At 51.4% G+C, this 19,793-nt stretch overlaps 1 protein-coding gene across 5 annotated transcripts in view; it reads right to left on the reverse strand.

Moving 5' to 3' along the window:
• Rfx1 (regulatory factor X1) overlaps positions 1–10,950 on the reverse strand; it is a 30,420-nt gene extending 19,470 nt beyond the window's left edge. For 3 of the 5 annotated variants that reach the window (XM_021632239.2, XM_060392369.1, XM_021632238.2), the window contains exons 1-2: positions 10,821–10,950; positions 3,576–3,914 (exon numbers count right to left, since the gene is read on the reverse strand). In XM_021632239.2, coding sequence (XP_021487914.1) covers positions 3,576–3,873 — 298 coding nt within the window. In that variant the 5' untranslated portion in view covers positions 3,874–3,914; positions 10,821–10,950. Of the gene's footprint in view, positions 1–2,008; positions 2,126–3,575; positions 3,915–10,820 lie in introns of those variants that run through there. The other 2 variants (XM_060392370.1, XM_060392371.1) reach the window with 2 other exon arrangements.
• Between the last annotated feature and the right edge of the window lie 8,843 nt (positions 10,951–19,793).

The raw sequence follows: 19,793 nt of genomic DNA on the forward strand, positions 1-19,793 counted from the left end.
GCTGAAGGCATGCTCAGGAGGCTGATCTCTGGCATCCTCACCACCCAGGCCCCTCTTCTCCAGGGGTTGACAGTTCCACCTGACCCTCTTCTACTTGCTCCTGGGGATGGTATGAAACAGTTCAGGACTGGGTTCTGGGGCCTGCTGTCCCAAGGACTTTATGTCTCCTTGGGCCTCATTTCCTCCTGTAGGCACAGCCCTCTTGAACTCTGGAGGACCACAAGCTGACAGGAAGCAGAGAAGCTGAGTGGCCTCCGTGTCTTCTGCAGGCTCCCTGTCCCCTCTAGGCCAGTCTGACTCCACCTCCCAGCCTACAGCTATCTCCTTCCACCTTGAATTCTAGAGGCCTCTCAGAGGAGGATGGGGATTATGGATTTGTATTGTCTGGCCAGGGAAACCTGAGCTCCCTTCCATCATCACCAAAGTCACCATAGCGTGGAGCGTGCCAGGCCCAGGCTAGAGGTCTCAGCTTACTTCTGCTGCCTAGCTTGTAGGGGCAAGGGCAGCCCTTCCCCCTGCAGTGAACTCACAGGGTTTTTAGTAAGCCCAGATTGCTCCTGTCTCAGGAGCTAGCCTAGGCACCTCCCTGTTCATCCTCTCTGGTATCAGCCTCCCCTTCCTCAAAGGACTGGCTCACATGGGCAGCCTTGGAAAGGGAGTAAGAAGACAACACAGAAGTGGGGAGGGCAGCAGCCTCCCTCTTCTTCCTCAGCACTCATGGGGCAACAGGGACTTTTGCAGGGATGGGCTCACTCCTGCCAGAACCCCAACAGTGGGATGGCATCCCCCAGGGTCACTGAAAAGCAGGCAACAAGTCACTGTGCAGCCAGGGGTATGAGCCTGGCAGAGAGACACTGCAGACAAGAGCTGCAGCCTACGGTATATGTACCTTGTCCTCTGTAGCATGCTGTCTCCCAACCCGACAGCTCGTGAGGCTGACCTAGGTCTAACCTAAATGCCACTCTGTAGCCTGAGCCTTTGAATACCAGATCCTCTATGGGGTGTCATGAAGAGCTAGGAGAAGCTGAGGCAGATAGAAAGGATGCAAGGTGTTCTAGGGCCTGAGACAGTATTCCAGACCCTGCTCTGATGACATCAAATGCCTGCAGTGGGAACCTGCAATGGGTCACCCAAAGGCAATGGATGCTAGGCTAGATGGCCTCAACTAGCTGTGCCAGGCTAGTTGTGTATCCAGAGTGCATAAAGACCCAGAGACATAACCCTGTCTTCAAAAACATCAACACACCACATGATGATAATTGAAGAAAAGCGATGATGGGTGGGAGTGGAGGGCAGGGAAGTGGCTCTGAGGAGAGGCCTGGAGATGACAGGTGGCAGAAGGACTAGGCTGGGTGTGCTTGAGGTAGTAGGTGTCAGGGTTAAAAGGGAAGGAAGGAGGCTAAGCTGGTGAGCTGGCATGGGTGCGGAAGGCTGGTGAGGCTGAAGCAGTCATGTCAGGGTACAGGGCTGGAAGCTGCTGGGCCAGACACAGGAAGCCCATGACATGGAAAAAAAATTTGAAACAGGATATATATTAAGGTTAGCCTCAAACTGAATCCTCCAGCCGCAACCTCCCCAGTGTGATTGTAGGTGTTCACCGTACCTGGCTTATGGGGTACTTTTAAAGCCCTTTTCTGAGGGGAGGGGGCCAGGGCCAGCCTTCCAGTACTGCAAACTCCCATGCCCTAAAGGCCCTCTGGAATCTGGGTTGAGACAGGATGTGAAGGGGGCTGAGTGACAGCTAGGGACAAGCTCCTTGCAGCTACTGTGAGAGCATCAGAAGCTATTCCGAGCCATGGGCATAGCAGGAAGGAGGACCTGGGGGGGGGGGGGCTCAGGAAGTGGAGGTAAGCTGGAGTGCTAATACCCGGACAAGCAGGACAGGAGAAGCCAAGCGGGACCTGGGTGGAAGGAGACATCTCAGGGGAAAGCTGGAGGGAGAAGGTGGAATTCTGAAAACCAGATGTCAGGCTGGCTTCAAGACCAGCTTGACCTTTGGTAGCCATACCTAGAAGGCCTAGTCACAAGATCCTGGGGCTCAGGGCAGAGGCCATGCTGGAGACCTCAACAGGAGCATGGTAAGTTTTGACACTGTTGGATCTGGTGCCATCTGCTTCTGAGGAGGCTGGAGCAAAAGGATGATAAGGTGAAGGCCAGCTGGGTTACAGAGTGAGTTAAGGACCAGTGTGGATAACTTAATGAGACCCTGTACCAATAAAGAGTAAAAAGAGGGCTTGGGATGTAGCTTATTGGCCTAGAGTTGTGTGAGGCTCTGGGTTCAAACCCCACTACTGGGAAGAAGGGAGGAAGTGGGAATCAGGACACTTCAGGAAGGCACCATGAGGGGACGACTTTTGGAGCAGAGACGGGCCCAGCCTAAGGCTGAGACCTGCCCTTTGCTACTATGGCTCAGACAGGTGAAGCACAGGAGAGTGGAGGCAATAAAGAGATGGCAGAAGTGGGTGAAATCTGGGCAGGTGTGCAGATCTGAGGTAAGAGTCAAAACTGCCAGGCTCTGCCTAGAGGCCAAGAATAACAGAATGGCCGGTGAGTGTGACATGATGAGATGAAGGGGACCCTAATGGGAGACCACAGGTAGAATGAGAGGCAAGGTCACAGGTGGCTGAGAACAGGGTGTGCTGGAGGAAGCAGTAATGGAGTTGCTAGTAGTTTGAGAATATCTGTCTTTAAAAGAAACCAAGAAGTAGGCTGCAGATGTAGGCAGAAGGCCAGGCCCAGGGGGTCCTGGTTCACTTGGCAGTTGAGGGAGAGTTCTGTAGGCCAAGTCTGGCAGGAGCTGCAGGACCCTGCAGGAGAGGCTGGGGAGGGGGCACTACTCCCGCTCCAGCTGGTCCTGTGAGGTGAGCTGCAGGCTCAGGTGGAGCAAAGAGTGCAGGGTGCACCGACAAGGATGAGTGTCACACTGGCTGTCCTGGTGCAGGAAGCATCTGCCTCCTCCTGCTGCCCAAGGAAGAAGGACAGAGGAAGGGGGCCTTGGTGACACAGGAACAAAGCAGACTTAGGGCTCTGAGTCAGAATGGGCCACTTTCAGCTGTGGATGGGCTTCTCTCAAGTCCAACCTTCCCTTTTCCATTTTTTATGCTATGACAGTAGACTTTCTCCATGGCACAAGGGTAGCCATTGGCTCAGGGGCTTGCTTGGCCACCAGGTCCTGCTCCTCCCGGATATCTAACCACCTCTCTCAAGGACCCCTCTCGGCCAGCCACTCTAGGTGTGTGTCACATGTCCCCACATGGAGAAGCTACAATGCTCACTGTATCAGCAGTAAGACCTAGGCAGAGAGGCACAGGGCTGGGGCCCTGTGGGTGTGTGCAAACTGAATTTCATCATCCCATCCTCTTTTCTGGGGACATTTTATTTGGGAACAGATAAAAATGGAACATCCTGATGGGATACAGAAGCTCTCTGTTTGTCCTGACTCCCTTTACCTATGCCCTAAATATGCCCTAAATCCCACAGGTAGCCCTGGATAAAATCCCTAGACGCTAAGCTCCCCAAAACTCCTCCCAGAGATGTTCCAAGCACTCTGGTCACAAGTGCTGGCGTGAACTTACCTGAGACAGTAACCACGATATACTGCTGAGCCACAGGGGATGGGGCAGGAGTGGCAGGCTGTGAGGGCGCAGGGGCAGCCGGGAGCTCTGCCACATACTGCTTCTGGCTGCCCGGGGGCTGCGTCTGGGGCTGGGGGCTCTGCAGCTCGGTGACATACTGGGGCTGGGGGGTTGCTGCAGCAGGAGGCTGGGGTGCTGCTGGGGGTGGTGGCTGGGACAGGGCCTGGGGCGGGGCCTGTGTCGGCTGGGTAGCTTGTGGGGCTGCCTGTAGCTCAGCAACATAGGACTGTGTTGCCATGCCAACAGTGAATGATAATAAATAAGGCGGTTTTCCTCTTCCTTGAGAAGAAAAGCGGGGGAGAGAGAAACAAAAAAACAAGAAAAAAAAATTAATCTACCAGCAGAATAAAACAGGCCAGCTCCCAGCTCCCTGGAGATGTCTCTGGGCTCACCACTGACTTGATTAAATCCCTGGCTGGATGCAACGGACCACTCCCTATAGGGTATCTGGATGCAGACACAGACAGGATTCCCCAGCCTCATCCTGAGCCAGGATGTTGCCCATGCCCTCCATTCCCTGGCATCTGAACGTGTCCACAGAGCCTCAGGTTATGCCTGGCACAATTGTCCAGACTGCCAATGGCCCTGTGTTCCTGTCTACAAATGGTATGTCTAAGCACTTGGGACAGGCTTGGGAATGCCAGTGGCCTCCAGAACACCTGTATCACTCCTCTCACCAGCCCAGTGAACACCTCCTCCCCTCTGAGACAGGGGCTCACTATTCAGCCCTAGCTGGTCTGGAACTCACAAAGATCTGCCTCTCTCCCTGGAGTGCTGGGATCTCTTTTCTTTTGGTGCTCTGGGGGTGGGACTCAGGGGCTGAGCACATGGGACTCAGGACAAGTGCACTACCACTAAGCCGTAGTCTTAGCACTTCATCTCTTGCAACACAGTAGTCCAAGCCAACCATGAATTTGTGATCCTTTCGCCCCAGCCTCTGGAATGGCATATGCCACTATTATACCTTCAAGCAGGCATCTCCTAGACCTCCTGCTGCAGGACATGCACATTCCAGATCCCGCCAAGCTGACAACCAAGACCAACCACAACACACTGCTCTGTTTTAGACTTTGCAACCACCACAGTGGACCTAAATTGAGTTTGCAGGATGAGGCTCAGAGAAGGCCACACAGCAGGAAAGCAGCAGTCCTAGCTGGACCCTGGGCATCCTGAGGCAAGTCACAGAGGAGGCTGTCTTTCAGAGCCCCAAGCCAAGTGTCATCTGAGTATCCTCATAGCAGGGTGCCATTCAGGGGCCCTGAGCAGCAATGAATCTACAAGCTTAGGGTGTGCGGTCCCCCTGAGGCTTAGAGTGGCTGCTCAGAAGCTTGTCTGTCTGGTACTCAGGCCATCTTAGCATGAGATGGCAATGGCTTTGAAGGGTGCCCATTCCCAGCTCCTCAAGCTTGCGTCTTTGTCCTGTCCCCTAGAGGTGAGTGGCTGTCATCCTGGGCCATAGCACCCAGGTTGGGAGCCTGCCAATTGGGAGGCTCTTGAGCACTGACCCTCCGGCACCACTGCCACACCATGTCAGCAGGCTGCCCTCCAGTGCAGGGCAACCTCGAATGAGCTCTTCAAGGGGAAGGCTGACACCGCAGCGCTCATCTGGTATCCCCGCCTCTGCACTCAGGCCTCTTCACCTCTTCACCTCCATCACTAACTTGACTCAGCCCCAAGACCCGTGGCTGGCCCAGGGTGCTCGCAGCACCAGCGTGGCCTAGAACATTGGCCTGGACCTTAATTACTTGTAACAGTAGACAACACCCTCCCTGTCCTTCCCACCAGAGGTCCTACCACCTTCCTAAGCCTTAATTAGGGCAGCAGGCCAGGAAGTCAACCACACACCCAAAGGGACACCCTGATAGTGTGGCCTCAACGTGCTCCCTGCTTCCCCACCTCGCCAGGAATCCAGCCTTCACTCTGGGAATGGTAACTCAGGAGTCAGCTGAGAAACAAGCCCTGCACAGCTTGAACTTGACCACCCAGGGCTGAGTGGCTTTGGGGAAGCTCCTCCACTGACTCCCTGTGGAATGGCAGACAGTAGCCTCCTGATGCTGTTCTGTAGGGCTGCTTGCCTAGCATGCACACAGCCCTGGGACCCACCCTTAACAGCACCACCCCGCCATACACACACACACACACACACACACACACACACACACACAAAGGGGAAGGCTGGGAATGTTCATAACACAGTCCCCAGAGACGAAAGTGCTCCCAAGGAACAGGGCTTCTGCCTGTGTGTGTGTGTGTGTGTGTGTGTGTACGCATGAACGTGTATGAATGTGTGTGTACATGCATGTGTGCATGCATATGTTGAGTGTTCTTGCATGTGTGTGTGCACATATGTATGTGTATGTATGTGTGTGTGTGAGAGAAGGCGTCAGAGAGAGAGAGAGAGGTAGCAGCCCTGGAACCACCTGGGGCAGAGAAAGATAGAGAGGAGAACCACCTGGGGCTGAGCCATGTTGTGAGAACCCAGAGGACAAGCAGTGGTTCAGACTGTAAGGCCCAAGTAAGACACATAGCGGCAGCTAGCTCAGTGCTGCCCGACCTCACTCTGTGCCTGCCGAGGGCGTGGGCATCAGGGGAAGCTTTCCCGAGAGGGAAGAGGCTACAGCCATGCATACAGGGGCAGCACCTCTTCCACCAGCCAGTGTGAAGGGGCTGCCTCTGAGCCAGCACGGCTCAGTGTTTGCAGCCATCAGCAACCCCCATGTGAACCTTTTCATAAACATATGTTTTCGACTGTCTTTTGTCCTGTCTGCCCATCTGTGACCTGGGTTCACAGGACAACTGTAAAACTCCAATGTGATCACCTTAGCAGCCGGTGAGTGCCATGGACATTGAGAACTGTTATTACCACTCATTCACAACCATGTATGAACTTCACAGGCAGCCCCCGGGGCTCTGCTGCTCCTCCGAGTCCACGGTGTCCCCAGATATATTTTAGCTAGTCCCCCGTAATACCCTCAGAAGTCCAGAACCTCCTACCCTAGCACACGTTGCCTTAGAGCCAGTTGCGCTCTGCAGGAAAGGGCTCCAAAGGCCCTATGTCCATGGGTACCTTCTCTATCCCTTCAAAATGAGCAAGGGGCTCTCTGCAAGGGAATGAAGCATACGTGGCATGATCCCCACGCTCTTGGGTGTAAGAGCCTTGTTTCATGAAAGGCCGTACAAGGAAGGAAAAGGAACCTGCAGAAGGCCTGCGTGTGCTCGATGAGCTGCTGAACCACCCACTAACATATGGTCTTCAAAGCCAACTAACAGTTCCCGGAGAATGTCTGAGCCTATTCCTGGAGATGAGAGTAACCATGTCTGGTTCTGTGGGCAGACATACCTGTTGGTACCCACCTAACTCTGCTAATGTGATAGAGCAACAGATGAGCAGGCGTGCAAACGTGGGGCAAGAAAACCAACTTGACAGAGGTTTGAATTTTATGATTTTTTTTACATGACATGAAATCTATAAAATATTCATGTTTTAAAATATTCTTTTGATCTTTTCCAATCATCCCAAACTGTGAAAATCATTCTTAGCTCTCTTCCATACCCAGACAGCGGGGCTGGAAGTTCCAAGCAGCAGAGACCCACCCCACCTGTACAAGGTGAGGTTGCATCCTATCACCAAACACAGGCAGGTGGATCATACCACAGATGTCAGATCCTAGAACCAAATGGTTCCAGGAACGGGAGAGAAAAGCCACTCGGCTCATGTGTAGAACAGCTTTGGTGATGGCTTTGTTCAGTGAAATGGTGCACCCACCCTTGTCCTTGTCTGATCCATTTCTGCTAGTCGTTCTAACACCTAGTCTAGGCTGGCTGCTTTTCCCTTAGGCATCTTTGCTTCTCCATCTTCACATGGACCCTGAAGCACCTGTCCTACAGCCTACAGGATCCTCTGAGCACCTGGACTGTCTCATGTCTCATCAGAGAACACATAACATTCACAATCCTTTTCATGACTATAGAGCTTTCAGACCCTGTGTTTCTTGCTCTGGATGTTTTAGCCACACAGGCTCTCAGTCTAATAATACCCCATTCCCTCCTGCCTTAGGGCCTTTGCACCTTCTTTTTCCTCCTATCACTTGCTTCTGACTCTGTCCCCAGCCTAGCTGCTGAACATTCAGGCCATTTCCCCTGGTCACCATGTGGCCCTCCCTGAAGTGCTCCGAAGCACACCCTAATGTTCTTGCCACTGTATTACCATTTGTTTATTCCTTATAGTTTCTCTTCCCTCCTGAACTGGAAAGGTCAGCTCCATAAGCACCCTTTGTCCCAGCTCCTAGAACAATGATGGACATATACTGAAGTTCAACCCTTTTTCACAGTGCTAGGGATGGAACCTGGGTTTTACACACACTGGTGTTCTACATTGAACCCCAGACCCCAGGGACCTCACGGTGCATTGGACATAAGTGTACAGCTGAATGGAGACATTGCTAGCATGTGGAAGGAAGGCGGGATGGAATCCTTTGATTAGTGAGAATCCAGGAGACTAAAGCCTCTACAGGCAGTAGCCATTGCTGGCTGACCCTGGGACACTGTCATCTTCTTGGTGCACAACAGAACCTACACACAGAGACTAGTCCAGGGCTATCAAGGAAGAGGAAGAGTCCTTGTTCAGTAAATCCCTTCCCACCTTCCCCTTCCCATCTTCCCTACAGCTCTGTTCAGTCCCTGAGAGCTGGCAGCCAGCTCAAGGTCCCTACCCAGACAGCACTTTTCTTTCTGGCCACTCTCGGAAACAAAGTCCACTCAGGGGCAGGCAGAGTGGGCAACACTTCTCCACAGACAGCAGAGCTCTAAGTCTGGCCTGACGGTACAGACCTGTCATCTCAGCTACTCAGAAAGCGAGGCAAGAAGGCTCACAAGTTCAAGGCCTGCCCAGACAACTTAGCAGGGCCATTACTCAAAATAAGTAAAATGAATCATTATAAAGGTACCTGCAACTAAGTAAGACTCAAGTTCAGACCCATGGACCTCCATAGTAGGACAGAACCAAGCCCCACTAGTTGTTCCCTGACCTCTACATGTATGCTATGGCACTCATGCGTGCACAAGTATACACACACACGAAATAAATAAATAAAATATAAACACTTTAAATTAAAAAATAAAGTAAAAGGGAGGCTCGCTGTATAGCTGAGTGCAGAGCACTTGCCTAGCTTGTGGTGCGTTAGGTTCAATCCCCAGATGAGAAAAGAGAAGCTGTCTGTACTCCTTAGTTCCAGCTTCTGTCATCAACAGGCTTCTCTCTCCTACAAAATGATAAAAATAAAATACCAACAGCTAATTCTGAGGGCTGGACAGGAAGTGACAGTCATCTCAATAACGGCAGCTGAGCTGGGCCTGGTGGAACACGCCTGTAATCCCAGCACTCAGGGTGTCAGAGCAGGGGGATCGCAGTACGTTCAAGGCCAGCCTGGTCTACAAAGCTAGTCCAGGACAGCCAAAGCTACACAGAGAAACCCTGTCTCAAAAATAAAATAAAATAAAAATAACAGCAGCTGATATCATTTGAACACTACCATGTACTAGCATGCTTCATATGACACATTGTATGGGATCCATACACAGTAGTCTAAAATTAAAGTGATTTCTGCACCTACATGAGGACACACGGAGGCCCAAAAGAGTGACACGATCCACCCAAGAACACAGACCTACAGAGTAACTGTTTTAGGTAAAAAGAAACTGCAGCCAAATGGGCCTTTTCTGGGCCCTTCAACCATGAGAATTACTGGAAAGAGGAGGCTGAAGCAGACAGTTAAACCAGACACTCAACACCATCACTTTCTGCTCAAAGTCAACCTTCCCTGATAGAAGCTGAAAAAAATTTTCAAAGCTACCTAGCTAACTCCAGTATCCTGAAAGTTAGTCTCCACAGTCTTAGCTTTGAAGACCCTATGGAGAGGGTAGGAAAAGCCCCTACAAGCGGGAGCCATCGCTGCCCTGCTTAATTTCCAATGCAAACGTCGATTCTCTTAAAAGCACTGCAGTATATGCCAGTGCCAGAGCTCAAATGCCTTGGCCTGGCTGGCCACACAGCCAATAAGAACTGCCATGGCTGGCCGAGTTCTGCACTCCCCAAAAAGCAGTTGCAAAGGTCCTTCACGAGCAAACGTGTCTCTCCGTGCCTCTGATGCTGCAACACATGCCTGCCCCCGTGGGCCTGGCACCACCTTATGACGCCTGACCCTTTGGATACTGACTTGACATAAACATGTGGCAGGCCACGAACTGTAGCTTAAGGAATTGAAGACAGCTCCTCCAGCTCCAGTGGCTTGCTGTTTCCACAGGTGAAGACCTTACTAGCTAGGGAGAAACCCCAAATGTCCAGGAACAAGCACCGCACACCAGCACCACCCTAGGGCTGAGACAGCAGCCCAGAGAACAATTTCGAATCCTCTAAATTTTTGGATCACTTCTCTCCAACAGGAGTTTCAACTTCCGACAACCAAATGCCCCAGGCTAAAGCCAGTCTGATTGCAACGTGGTCATCTCGTCCCCCCTTCCCTTGTTTAGGAGTGGGAGTTACTTTGCAACCAATACTAACAATGTATCAGATCTCATTGAGAAACAGAAAACTGTATTTGTGTGCGCCCTAGGTAAGTTGCCGGAAGGAATTAGGAGTTACTGTTCAGAAGGGGATGGCAACAATATTCCCCATTTTTTAGGAAGGAAAACAAAAGGCCCGAGATGGAGTAGTTGCACGTCCAAGTTCCAAATCTCTGGCAGGTAGGCGCCCCAAGCTACTTCACCTCGTCCGGAATACCCGGACGGTCTCGGTGTCGGCGGCCGCGCCCGACTCCGAGGGCGGAGGGACGCCAGGCCCCGCCCACCCCGGCAGGCCCCGCCTCCGCGCGCTGTCATTGGTCCGGCCGCCGCAGGCCCGCCTCGCCGCACCTCCCGACACATAAAAGCGCCCCCCGCCCCAGCCGGCCGACCTCCACTCGCCCGCGGCCTGCCAGCACCCGCCCCTTGCGGGGGCCGGGCCGCGGGCCCGGGGGCGGGTGGTGTCGCCCCGGCCGAACCCCGGCCCCCTCCCCCACAGGCCCGACAGTCGCCGCCGCCATCTTGACCGCCCGCCCCTTCCCTCAGGACCGCACTCGAGCGACAGGCACCGCGCTGCCCCGCCGCCCGCCCCGGCGCGCCCAGCCTGCCGGGCGCTGCCCCGGTTACCTCGGCTTCTCCGCACTTGTGTCCGCGGAAGGCTCTGAGGAGGTGCGTGGACGCTGTGCAGAGGGGACCGAGCGCGCCGGGGTCCCCAGGCCGGGCCGGGGGCGTGGGGGCGGGGGGCGGCCGCGGTTGTTGTTGTTGACTGGCGTTGCTGGGTTGCTTGGTCGCCACGACTACCGTGGCTATGGCGCCTCCGTTTCCCTCACCGGGGCAACTGTTGCTACCCACCCTGCCGCGTCACGCGACAGGGCGGGGTCCCCGGGCAGCGATTGGACGGCACCGGAAGCCTCCCGCATGCTATTGGGTGCCGTCCACGCTTTTCAGCGCCCGCTCGACTTCCCCGAGCTCCGATTCCTCGGCTCACACGTCCGTCAGGCGAAGCTGAACCCCAGAAGGCAGCGAAGCCCGTCACTCGCGCGAGGAAGCGGCCCTGAGAATTACAAAGGGGTGGGATGCCGCTCTAATATCGGCTTTCTGGTTGGACTAAAGCCCTATCAATCTCGTCCAAAAGTTTGTCCTGCTCGCTTGCACAGGTGCACGGAGCGTCGGGAGATGTAGTTCGCGCCAACCTAGCCATGGGACCCTTAAGGCTTCCTTCTTGCCGGGCCGCTTTCTGCCTCTGGTGCTCACATCCCCCCCCCAGGAACGCTGCGTCTCCGTGCGGCCCTTCTGTTACGTCAGCGGCGGAGGCCGGACTCGGAGTTCGGTGACTTCATAGGCGCGTTCTCTCTGTCCGAGACAGTGGCGAGGCTTCTGCTGGTCGGATCCCTGGAAAGGTCACAGCCTAGCCGCGCCGCTATCTCGGCCACTCAGGCACCGAAAAGGGCTCTGGCAGGCGGGGATTGAATGAGAGGACGATAAGCAAAGGTCAGCGGCATTCTGTCCTCAGACCTCCCTGCCGCTCCGGGCCTCAGTTTCCCCAAGAGATGGGTCAGCTGCAGCCAGAGAAGGTGAAACAGAAACGGCCCCGATGGGAGTGAATGACTCGAGCTCAGAAATTAATCATCAAGATAATATTCTAATGCAGTATTTTAAAATATCAATTAATGTGAAAAAGTGGACCCACGATGATCAAAATGTCAAATGGTAAATGCAGTCCTTCTGCTGACTCCAAGATTAGGGTGATGTGAGGGTTGCAAGCTCAGGGTTGGTTGGAGTTTGTGCGCAAATGTTTTTGTTTATTGAGTCAGGATTTCTTTATAAATGCGATTCTAGCTGCTCTTTCCACAGGAGAACATGAGTAACTGTGAGAGAGATGATGAATGTTAGTTCTTTTATAGTAATGTCCAAGCTGGTCAGCGTGGCTATGTAAACACAGCTCCTTTGCAGGCCGAGACAGGCAGATTGCTTGAGTTGAGCTGTCTATAGCAAGTCCCCGCTTCAAAAAGAGACAGGGTCTCAGGGTTAGGGCTGGCTCCAAACCACCTCTAAAGCTGAGATGACCTTGAATTGGGCCTCCCCCGTCTTAATGCTGAGATTACAGGGCTCACCGCCACACCTTTAGTTTTGCTACCTCAAGCCCGTGGAGTGGGGGATGGAGGAAGGCTCCAAGCTTCCTTCGAGCTCTGCTGTGTCACGTGGACAGAGTAGCTCCACTTCTCCAAGCCTCTGTTTCCCAGTTTCTCCCGTGCATGGTCCTGAATTCTAAGTGCAGAAACAGACAAGTCTCTTGTCTTTGTCTTGTCTGTAATATCAGTACTACAGGTCCTGTAGTTGCTCCAGCAGTGGAAGAGGAGAAAGAAGGAAGGAAGGGGGGTTTCTGGGACCATTATTTTCTCAGAGGAAAATCCTTACCAGTGCTGCAGCAGAGGGAAGGGCCTGGGCCTCTCTGCAGCTGTCGGCAGGAGGACTGGCCTTTTGAGCCTGAGCAACCAGGCGTCAAACAAGGAGGGAGCCGGAGTGATATCGCAAACGATTAAAAGCCCTGGCTTCTCTTTCAGCCCCGCCAGGCCATTGGGCTCACCCGTAGCTCCAGTTTCAGGGAATCTGACGCCCTCTTCTGGCCTCTGAGAGCACCAGACATGGACATGCTGCACAGATACACGTGCAGGCAAAACACCCCAGAGACATAAAAAAACTGTAATTGCTCTTAAAATGTTTTCAAACGTTTCTTTAAAAGAGGTGGGAACACATGTAGCTCACCCATAGAACACCTGCTGGAAACCCACCAGCAAAGAGTCTAGCTGTTGCTTAGCTGTAGCAGTCTCAGATACCCCACTGAGGGGCTGGGACTGGGAAAGGCAGGATTGAGACCATGCACGGGTTCCATCTCCACAGCACAAAACAAGATGAGACAGGAATCTCAGACACGAAAGAAGATGCCCACATCTGGCTGAGGCGCCTGGTTGCCAGGTAATTCTACAGAAATGCAACGTTTCATGCAAGTGAATCATTCTCCCTGGTAACAGATGAGCACTTAGTGGCTCCACCTGTACCTGGAGATGCAGAGTCCAGCTGCCCATGTTCCTGGGCAGGCTTTCCCACGCCCCAAGTGTGAGCTTCAGTGGAAGGAAACATGGCTACTCCAGCCTACCTAGAAACAACATCTGTACCCGGCCCTGAGAGCCCCCCCTCCAAGGACTGGAAGACATCCAGAGGACACAGAAGCAAACTCCAGCTGGCAGAGGAGCCTCACGTGGGCCCCTCTGTCACTTCTGTGAAGATGTTTCCAGATTGAAGAAGAGTCCTTGTGTAGAGACACTCAGAAGCCTCATTTGCCCTTCCTTACCAGTCCCCAGTTCCCAGAGGAGCCTGAACCCTGAGGCAGGCAGAGCCAAGGTCAGAAAAGCTCTTCAACAACTGAAAAAGGAAGTTGACAGCAGCTTTCCGGGGACACACCTGGCAGACCAGCCGGGTTCAAGCCTCTCGCCCACACAGCTGGTGCACCAGATCACAAGAAGTAGAAGAGGTGGGGCACAAGTGAGCGAGCGACAAAAAAACCACAGGGCTGGAGCCTGACTCAATGCCAGAGTGCTTGTCTGGCTCGCTCAAGGCCTGGCCTTATCTCCAGCATGGGAAAAAAAGGAGGGGGGGGTCTCAGTGGGTACTCTGCTTGTGAATAAGAGAGTCTGAGTGTGACTCCCAGAACCCATATAAAACTGGGCTATGAAGAGAGACCTTGTATTAAAAAAAAAAAGTGGGAACCCACTTTAAGTGATTTAATTAAAAAATATCCCTCACAATTGTACTCAGCCACATGGGTTTTAGTTGATTCCAGATGTAGTCAAGTTGGCAACTAGGAATACCCATAACACATGCACTCTCTTTCTCTCCCTCCCCATCTATCATCTATATCTATCTATATATGCATGTGAATGTATGAATATATAATTTAAAAATTTTATGAAAGAAAAAGTGTTCTATGAGGAGGTGAAACATTCCATATTTCAGGAAGTAACCAACTCAAAGGCTTCAGGAAGTCCCTGAAACTGATCATAGTTACTAGGTTCTTCCCTTCCCAAGCTTATATAAGAAGTAAGGACAACTAAGAGATACTCTCAGACTGAAAAAGGGGCTGGAGAGGTAGCCCAGCAGTTAAGACCACTTGCTGTTCTTAAGGAGGAAGTGGTTTTGGTTCCCAGCACCCACATGGCAGCTTACAAAGTACCTGTAACTCCAGTCCCAGGGGTCGTCTTCTGAGCTCCTGCAACTGACAGTGTATGCACATGCACTTAGACACAAAATTAATAAGTTAAAGACCAGCAGCCTGGTATGATGGCATACACCTTTAATCCTGGCACTTTGGATTGAGAGGCAGGAGGATATCTGGGTTCCAGGCCAGCCAGAGCTATACAGAAAAACCCTGTCTTAAAAATAAAAATTGGGGAGTGGGGGAAAAATAAATAAATAAAATTAATAATTAAAAAAAAAACAAAACCGTTTAAGGCACCTGAGAAGCAGAGAGAAGCTGAGCTGCCTGGAAAGGAGAGCCTTTCCAGTGTGCTACTGATTCCCAGCGTTTGTGAGCTGTAATTCGTGCTGGGGTGGGCATTTCACAATGCAGCGCACTCCGGGTTATTTCCACTTCTGTGAGTAACTCCAATAAAACCTTATTTACAAAGTTGGACGTTGGTGGCATCCTTATTTTGGTTTGTCACTGGTTCCCTATTTGGAAGGAAGCAGACATTTGTTTTTATCTCCGAAGAAGTGATGTCACGCAGCACACATGCATTAACACACACATGCACACTTATAGAGGAAAAGGGAGGAGAAAGAGCAGCAACAAATAAATCCAAAAGGTTGGGTGATAAGTAAACAGAAGTTTAATCTTCACTCAACAAAAGTGGGAGCTCCTGGAATGGCTAGCAGCACTACTGATGTTTCATGGGAAATAATTCTTCAAAGTCGGGGCTGCCCTGACCAACTGCTACCCAACCCCAGGTATGGCAACCAAAGGTTCTCATAAGCATCTTTGCCAAATACCTGGCACAGGAAAATTATAATCAGTCTAAAGCCACTGTGCAAAGGAGATGGGGCAATTGTATATATCTCTGTACGATGTGCATGCCTTGTGCTGTGGAAGCCAAAAGAGAATAATAGATCTCCTGGAACTGGAGTTAGAGATGATTGTGAGCCACCACACAGGTGCTGAGAACTGGACCCTGGTCCTCCACAAGAGCACTAAGTGAGCCATCTCTCCAGCTCTCATTAAGGAAAGATGTAGAAGGCATGAGACTGGAAACACTCTAGGTGTGCATTCCTGGGGAGACTAGAAAGGTGAAATGGGGCTGTGGCTCAGTGATAGAGCGAGCACTCGGTGAGCATGTGTGAGGGCCAAAAAACACAAAAAACAACCCACACAGGTAGAGAGAAAGCTCATGCGTAAAGAGCATGTCCTGCTCTGGCAGAGAGCTAGGGTTTGGTTCCCGACATCAGGCACATACAACCACCTGTAACTCCAGCTGCAGGGATCATGTGCCCACTCTTCTGGACTCTGTGGGCACCTGTACTCATGAGCACACACCTGTGTGCATAATTAACAATCAAAGTAAGTCTTTAAAAACAAACAGCAACAAGCCCACAAACAATTGGCAGTGTAATCATTGGGTGGGAGAGATGGCTTAGTGGTTACGAACTCTTACTTGCTCTTGCAAGAGGAGCCATGATGGCTTATGCCTCCAGCTCCAGGGAATCCAGCACCCTCTTCAGGCCTCCAGTCATACACTCATGGTGTTCACTCACACCCACACGTATACACACACACTACACACTTTTTTTTTTTTTAAAGAATGAGCTCACTTCTAGATAGAATAAGATGCTCCTGGGACAATAGAAAAACAAGGCAAAACAAAAGGCTGGTTGTGTGGCACACATCTTTGATCTTTACACTCATGAGGCAGAGCCAAGCAGATCTCTCTGAATTTGAGGTTAACCTTATCTACATAGTGAGTTTCAAGGAACCAAAGACTAAATAGACTTTTTTTTTTTTTTTTTTTTTTTTTTGCCCTGAGACAGCTTCTCTGTGTAGTCCTGGCCATTCTGGAAAACTCTCTTTGTAGACTAGGCTAGCTTCAAATCCAGAGATCTGCTTGCCTCTGCCTCCTGAGTGCTGGGACTAAAGGCATGTGCCTAGCTGTAAATAAACTCTTTCAAAGAGAAAGAAAGAAAAGGAAAGGGAAGGAAGGAAGGAAGGAAGGAAGGAAGGAAGGAAGGAAGAAAGAAAGAAAGAAAGAAAGAAAGAAAGAAAGAAAGAAAGAAAGAAAGAAAGAAAGAAAGAAAGAAAGAAAGAAAGGAGCAAGGGTGGACCATTAAGATTACACAGTGGAAGCCTGCCTACTGCCCTGTGGCCCACCTGAAGTGGGAGCCTACTTCAAGTAAGATGTAAAGATGCAGTGGAGAGAAGGGGAGTGGTGTAAGCACTGTGAAGAGAGGCAGGATGGAGCGTTGAGTGTGGAGAGAACTCGCCTGCCCTGCTGCTTGAGGCCATGGTGACGTCTAGGCCTGTGCTGCTGTTGAAGGCAGTGTCTGGGTCTGTGGCCGTGCAGCATCACGGGTCTGTGTCGATGACCATCAAAGGCCAGGTCAGCTTCCCTGGTCCGGGCTGCTGCCTGAGATCATGTTGACGTCAAGGGTTTCGCAGAGCTGGTCTCATCCTTCACTACCTGGGGCATTCGGCAGAGCTGTCCCCACCCCTTGCTGGCTGCAGCGCCTCAGGAGAGTAGACCCTGCGCCTTACTTGTGCGGCACATTGTTTTTAGAGGCAATATGAAGACCACAAGCAGGATACCGAGCCCCTGGAGCAAGCTACAAAGTAGCTTGTTAAAACTTCTTGACAGAGAAAGCCTGTAGACCTTAGCAAAATGCTACTGGCTTCCCTGAGGTAAACCAAGCCCCTGGTGAACACTACAAAGTAACGTGCAATTAAGCCTCCTGGACAGGGAGAGTGTGTACACCTCAACAAAAGGCTCTGTGTTCCCCGAGGTCGGTAGGAGAGGAAGTAGGATCCGCTGAAATTGAGACAAAAAGAGACAGGCTTGATCAGACAAAGCTTACACTCTATGTGGCCCTAGGCTGGCGTGGAGCTCAGTTCAGCCTCAGGTCCTGACTACTATGTGACAGGCATGCGCCTTCACACTTGCTCTAGAAGGAAATTCAAACCCATCACCTCATGTGCCGGTGAGTCACGAAGTTGGCTGGCTCTCCGTGCACTAGGGCTCACAACTGCTGGGCTAGGGGTGTGGCTTAGGGCATGCTGGCTTCATGTGAAGCCAAAGGGTCTAGGCCAGCATCTCAGAAACCAGACCTAAAGGTAACTCCTGTGATCCAGCGTTGAGGAGGCGGAGGAAGGAAGATTAGGAGGCCAGCCTGGGCTATGTGAGGTCCTGTAAAGAAGTACGGAATATAAACAAGACAGACTTTCTATTCATCAGAGAAGCCAGAGCACTGCTGTTAGTTATATATGAGGCCCAAGACTGATTTACAGGCTGGTTCCTATGGCATATATCACAGACCAGGATAAAACAATAACTGGGGTGTGGGGTGAGTTTGGCTCGGTGGCAGAGCCTTGGTTTACAGCCCATCACTGCAAATGTGTATTTGTGTAGACTTAAAATATTCCATGGGGGTGGGAAAAGCCGGGCGGTGGTGGCTCACACCTTTAATCCCAGCACTCAGGAAGGCAGAGGCAGGTGGATCTCTCTGTGACTTCAAGACAGGCCTGGTCTACAGTGCGAGTCCAGGATAGCCAGGATAGTCCAAGACACAGAGAAACCCTATGTCGAAAAAAAACAACAAGCAAGCAAACAAACAAACAAACTATATATATATATATATGAATATATATGTATATGAATATATATATATGTATATTCATTCCAGGGATAAAAGCTTGGTGACAAGACTGTCCCAGACTGGTACAGTGGTGCTTGCACTTGTAGCACAGCTACATGGGAGCTGAGTCAGGACAACGTAGTGAGACCCTGTCTCCAGAGAAAAGTGGGTAATCTCTGGAAGCACTGCATGGCCATCAACACGTTAGAGGAGAGTTCGCAGAGAGAGATGAGCTAGAGTTAAACCCCACAGAAAACGAGGGAGGTGGTCTAGTGGGTAAAGGGCTTGCTGTAGAAGCATGAGAACCAGCGTTCTGGACCCCAGAACACATGGGAACATCAGCGAGCACGACAGCCACCTGTAACACTTGAGCACTGGAGACCAGATCATCAGAGGGCGCTGGCCGGCAAGACGAGCAAGACTGGTGAGCTCTGGGTTCAATTGGGAGATCCTTCATCAATGATAAGGTGGACAACTGTGACCACTGAGGCCAACCTTGGGTCTTCACATGGGCATGCATACACACGTGTACCCACACTTGAGATGCCTACACACATGCACGCAAACCTCACACGTGTAATAGAAATGCATATATATGCAGGTCTGTAATTCCAGCACTGTTAGGGGCAAAGAATGAAGGATCAGTGAAATTTGCAAACAGCCAGCATAGCTCCAGGTTTGGTGAGAGACTGTATCACAAGAGGAATTAAAGAGCAGGGGCAGCTGATACCTTTCTCTGGCCTCTTAGAGTGTGCGAGGCCTGAGCTTTTAGCAGTTGGAAGGCTGAGGCAGAGGAATCATAAGTTTAAGGCTAGCCTGAGCTGTACAGGAAGACTTGTTCTCAAAAAACTGAATAGTAAATAATAAAACAATCATCAAAACCCCAAACAAACAAAGGCAAAGCTCAGTTTGGACTCTGGGAGATGTGTAGGTTTTGCCACGACCGCACATGTCAGCCATGTCTGCACCTGCTGCAGAAAGGCCAACCTCAGTTGGGGGGAGCAGATAGCAAGGCAGCGACTTGGTTCTGCTCTCCCTAAAAACCAAAGTGAAACAGCAAAGTGCCAACCTAAAAAGATAACAACAGATTTAATCACACAATGTTTGGCCCGAGTTACAACATGCATCTACAAGGACCTACAAAGCCAAGCAGCTGGGCTGGTGCTGGGCACAAAGAGGCATTTACCTCCTGAGAACAAAGTTCTAGCTTCTGATCCTAGGATCCTAGCATCAGGGAGAAAGACTGGGGCAGCCTAAAGACCTGAATGGAGACAGCTTTGAGGAGGGGTCTATAGGTCAGAAAAAATTCTGGTGGGGAGGAATACAGCACACCTGCAGCCCAAGTCAGGAGGATCTGGGGTTCCAGCTCATCCTCAGCAACATAGCGTGTTCTAGGGCAGCCTGGTCCTGGGGAGAGGCAGCTTCTGACACTGTGCTGCGTGATTTAGTAGGCTTGACTGTACATGGCTGATAAAAGGAAGAGCAGTCCCCAGGTCGGCTCAGTGCTGGCTCTGGTTTCCACCCCAACACAACAATGAGACAATTGTTTAAAAAAAAAAAAAAAAGAAAAGAAAAGAAAAAAGAAAGAGGGGCTGGAGAGATGGCTCAGAGTTTAAGAGCACTGACTGTTCTTCCAAAGGTCCTGCGTTCAATTCCTAGCAACCACATGGTGGCTCACAACCATCTATAATGAGATCTAGTGCCCTT

Source organism: Meriones unguiculatus, chromosome 10 (assembly GCF_030254825.1).
Source record: "Meriones unguiculatus strain TT.TT164.6M chromosome 10, Bangor_MerUng_6.1, whole genome shotgun sequence".
Classification (NCBI taxonomy): Eukaryota; Metazoa; Chordata; class Mammalia; order Rodentia; family Muridae; genus Meriones; species Meriones unguiculatus.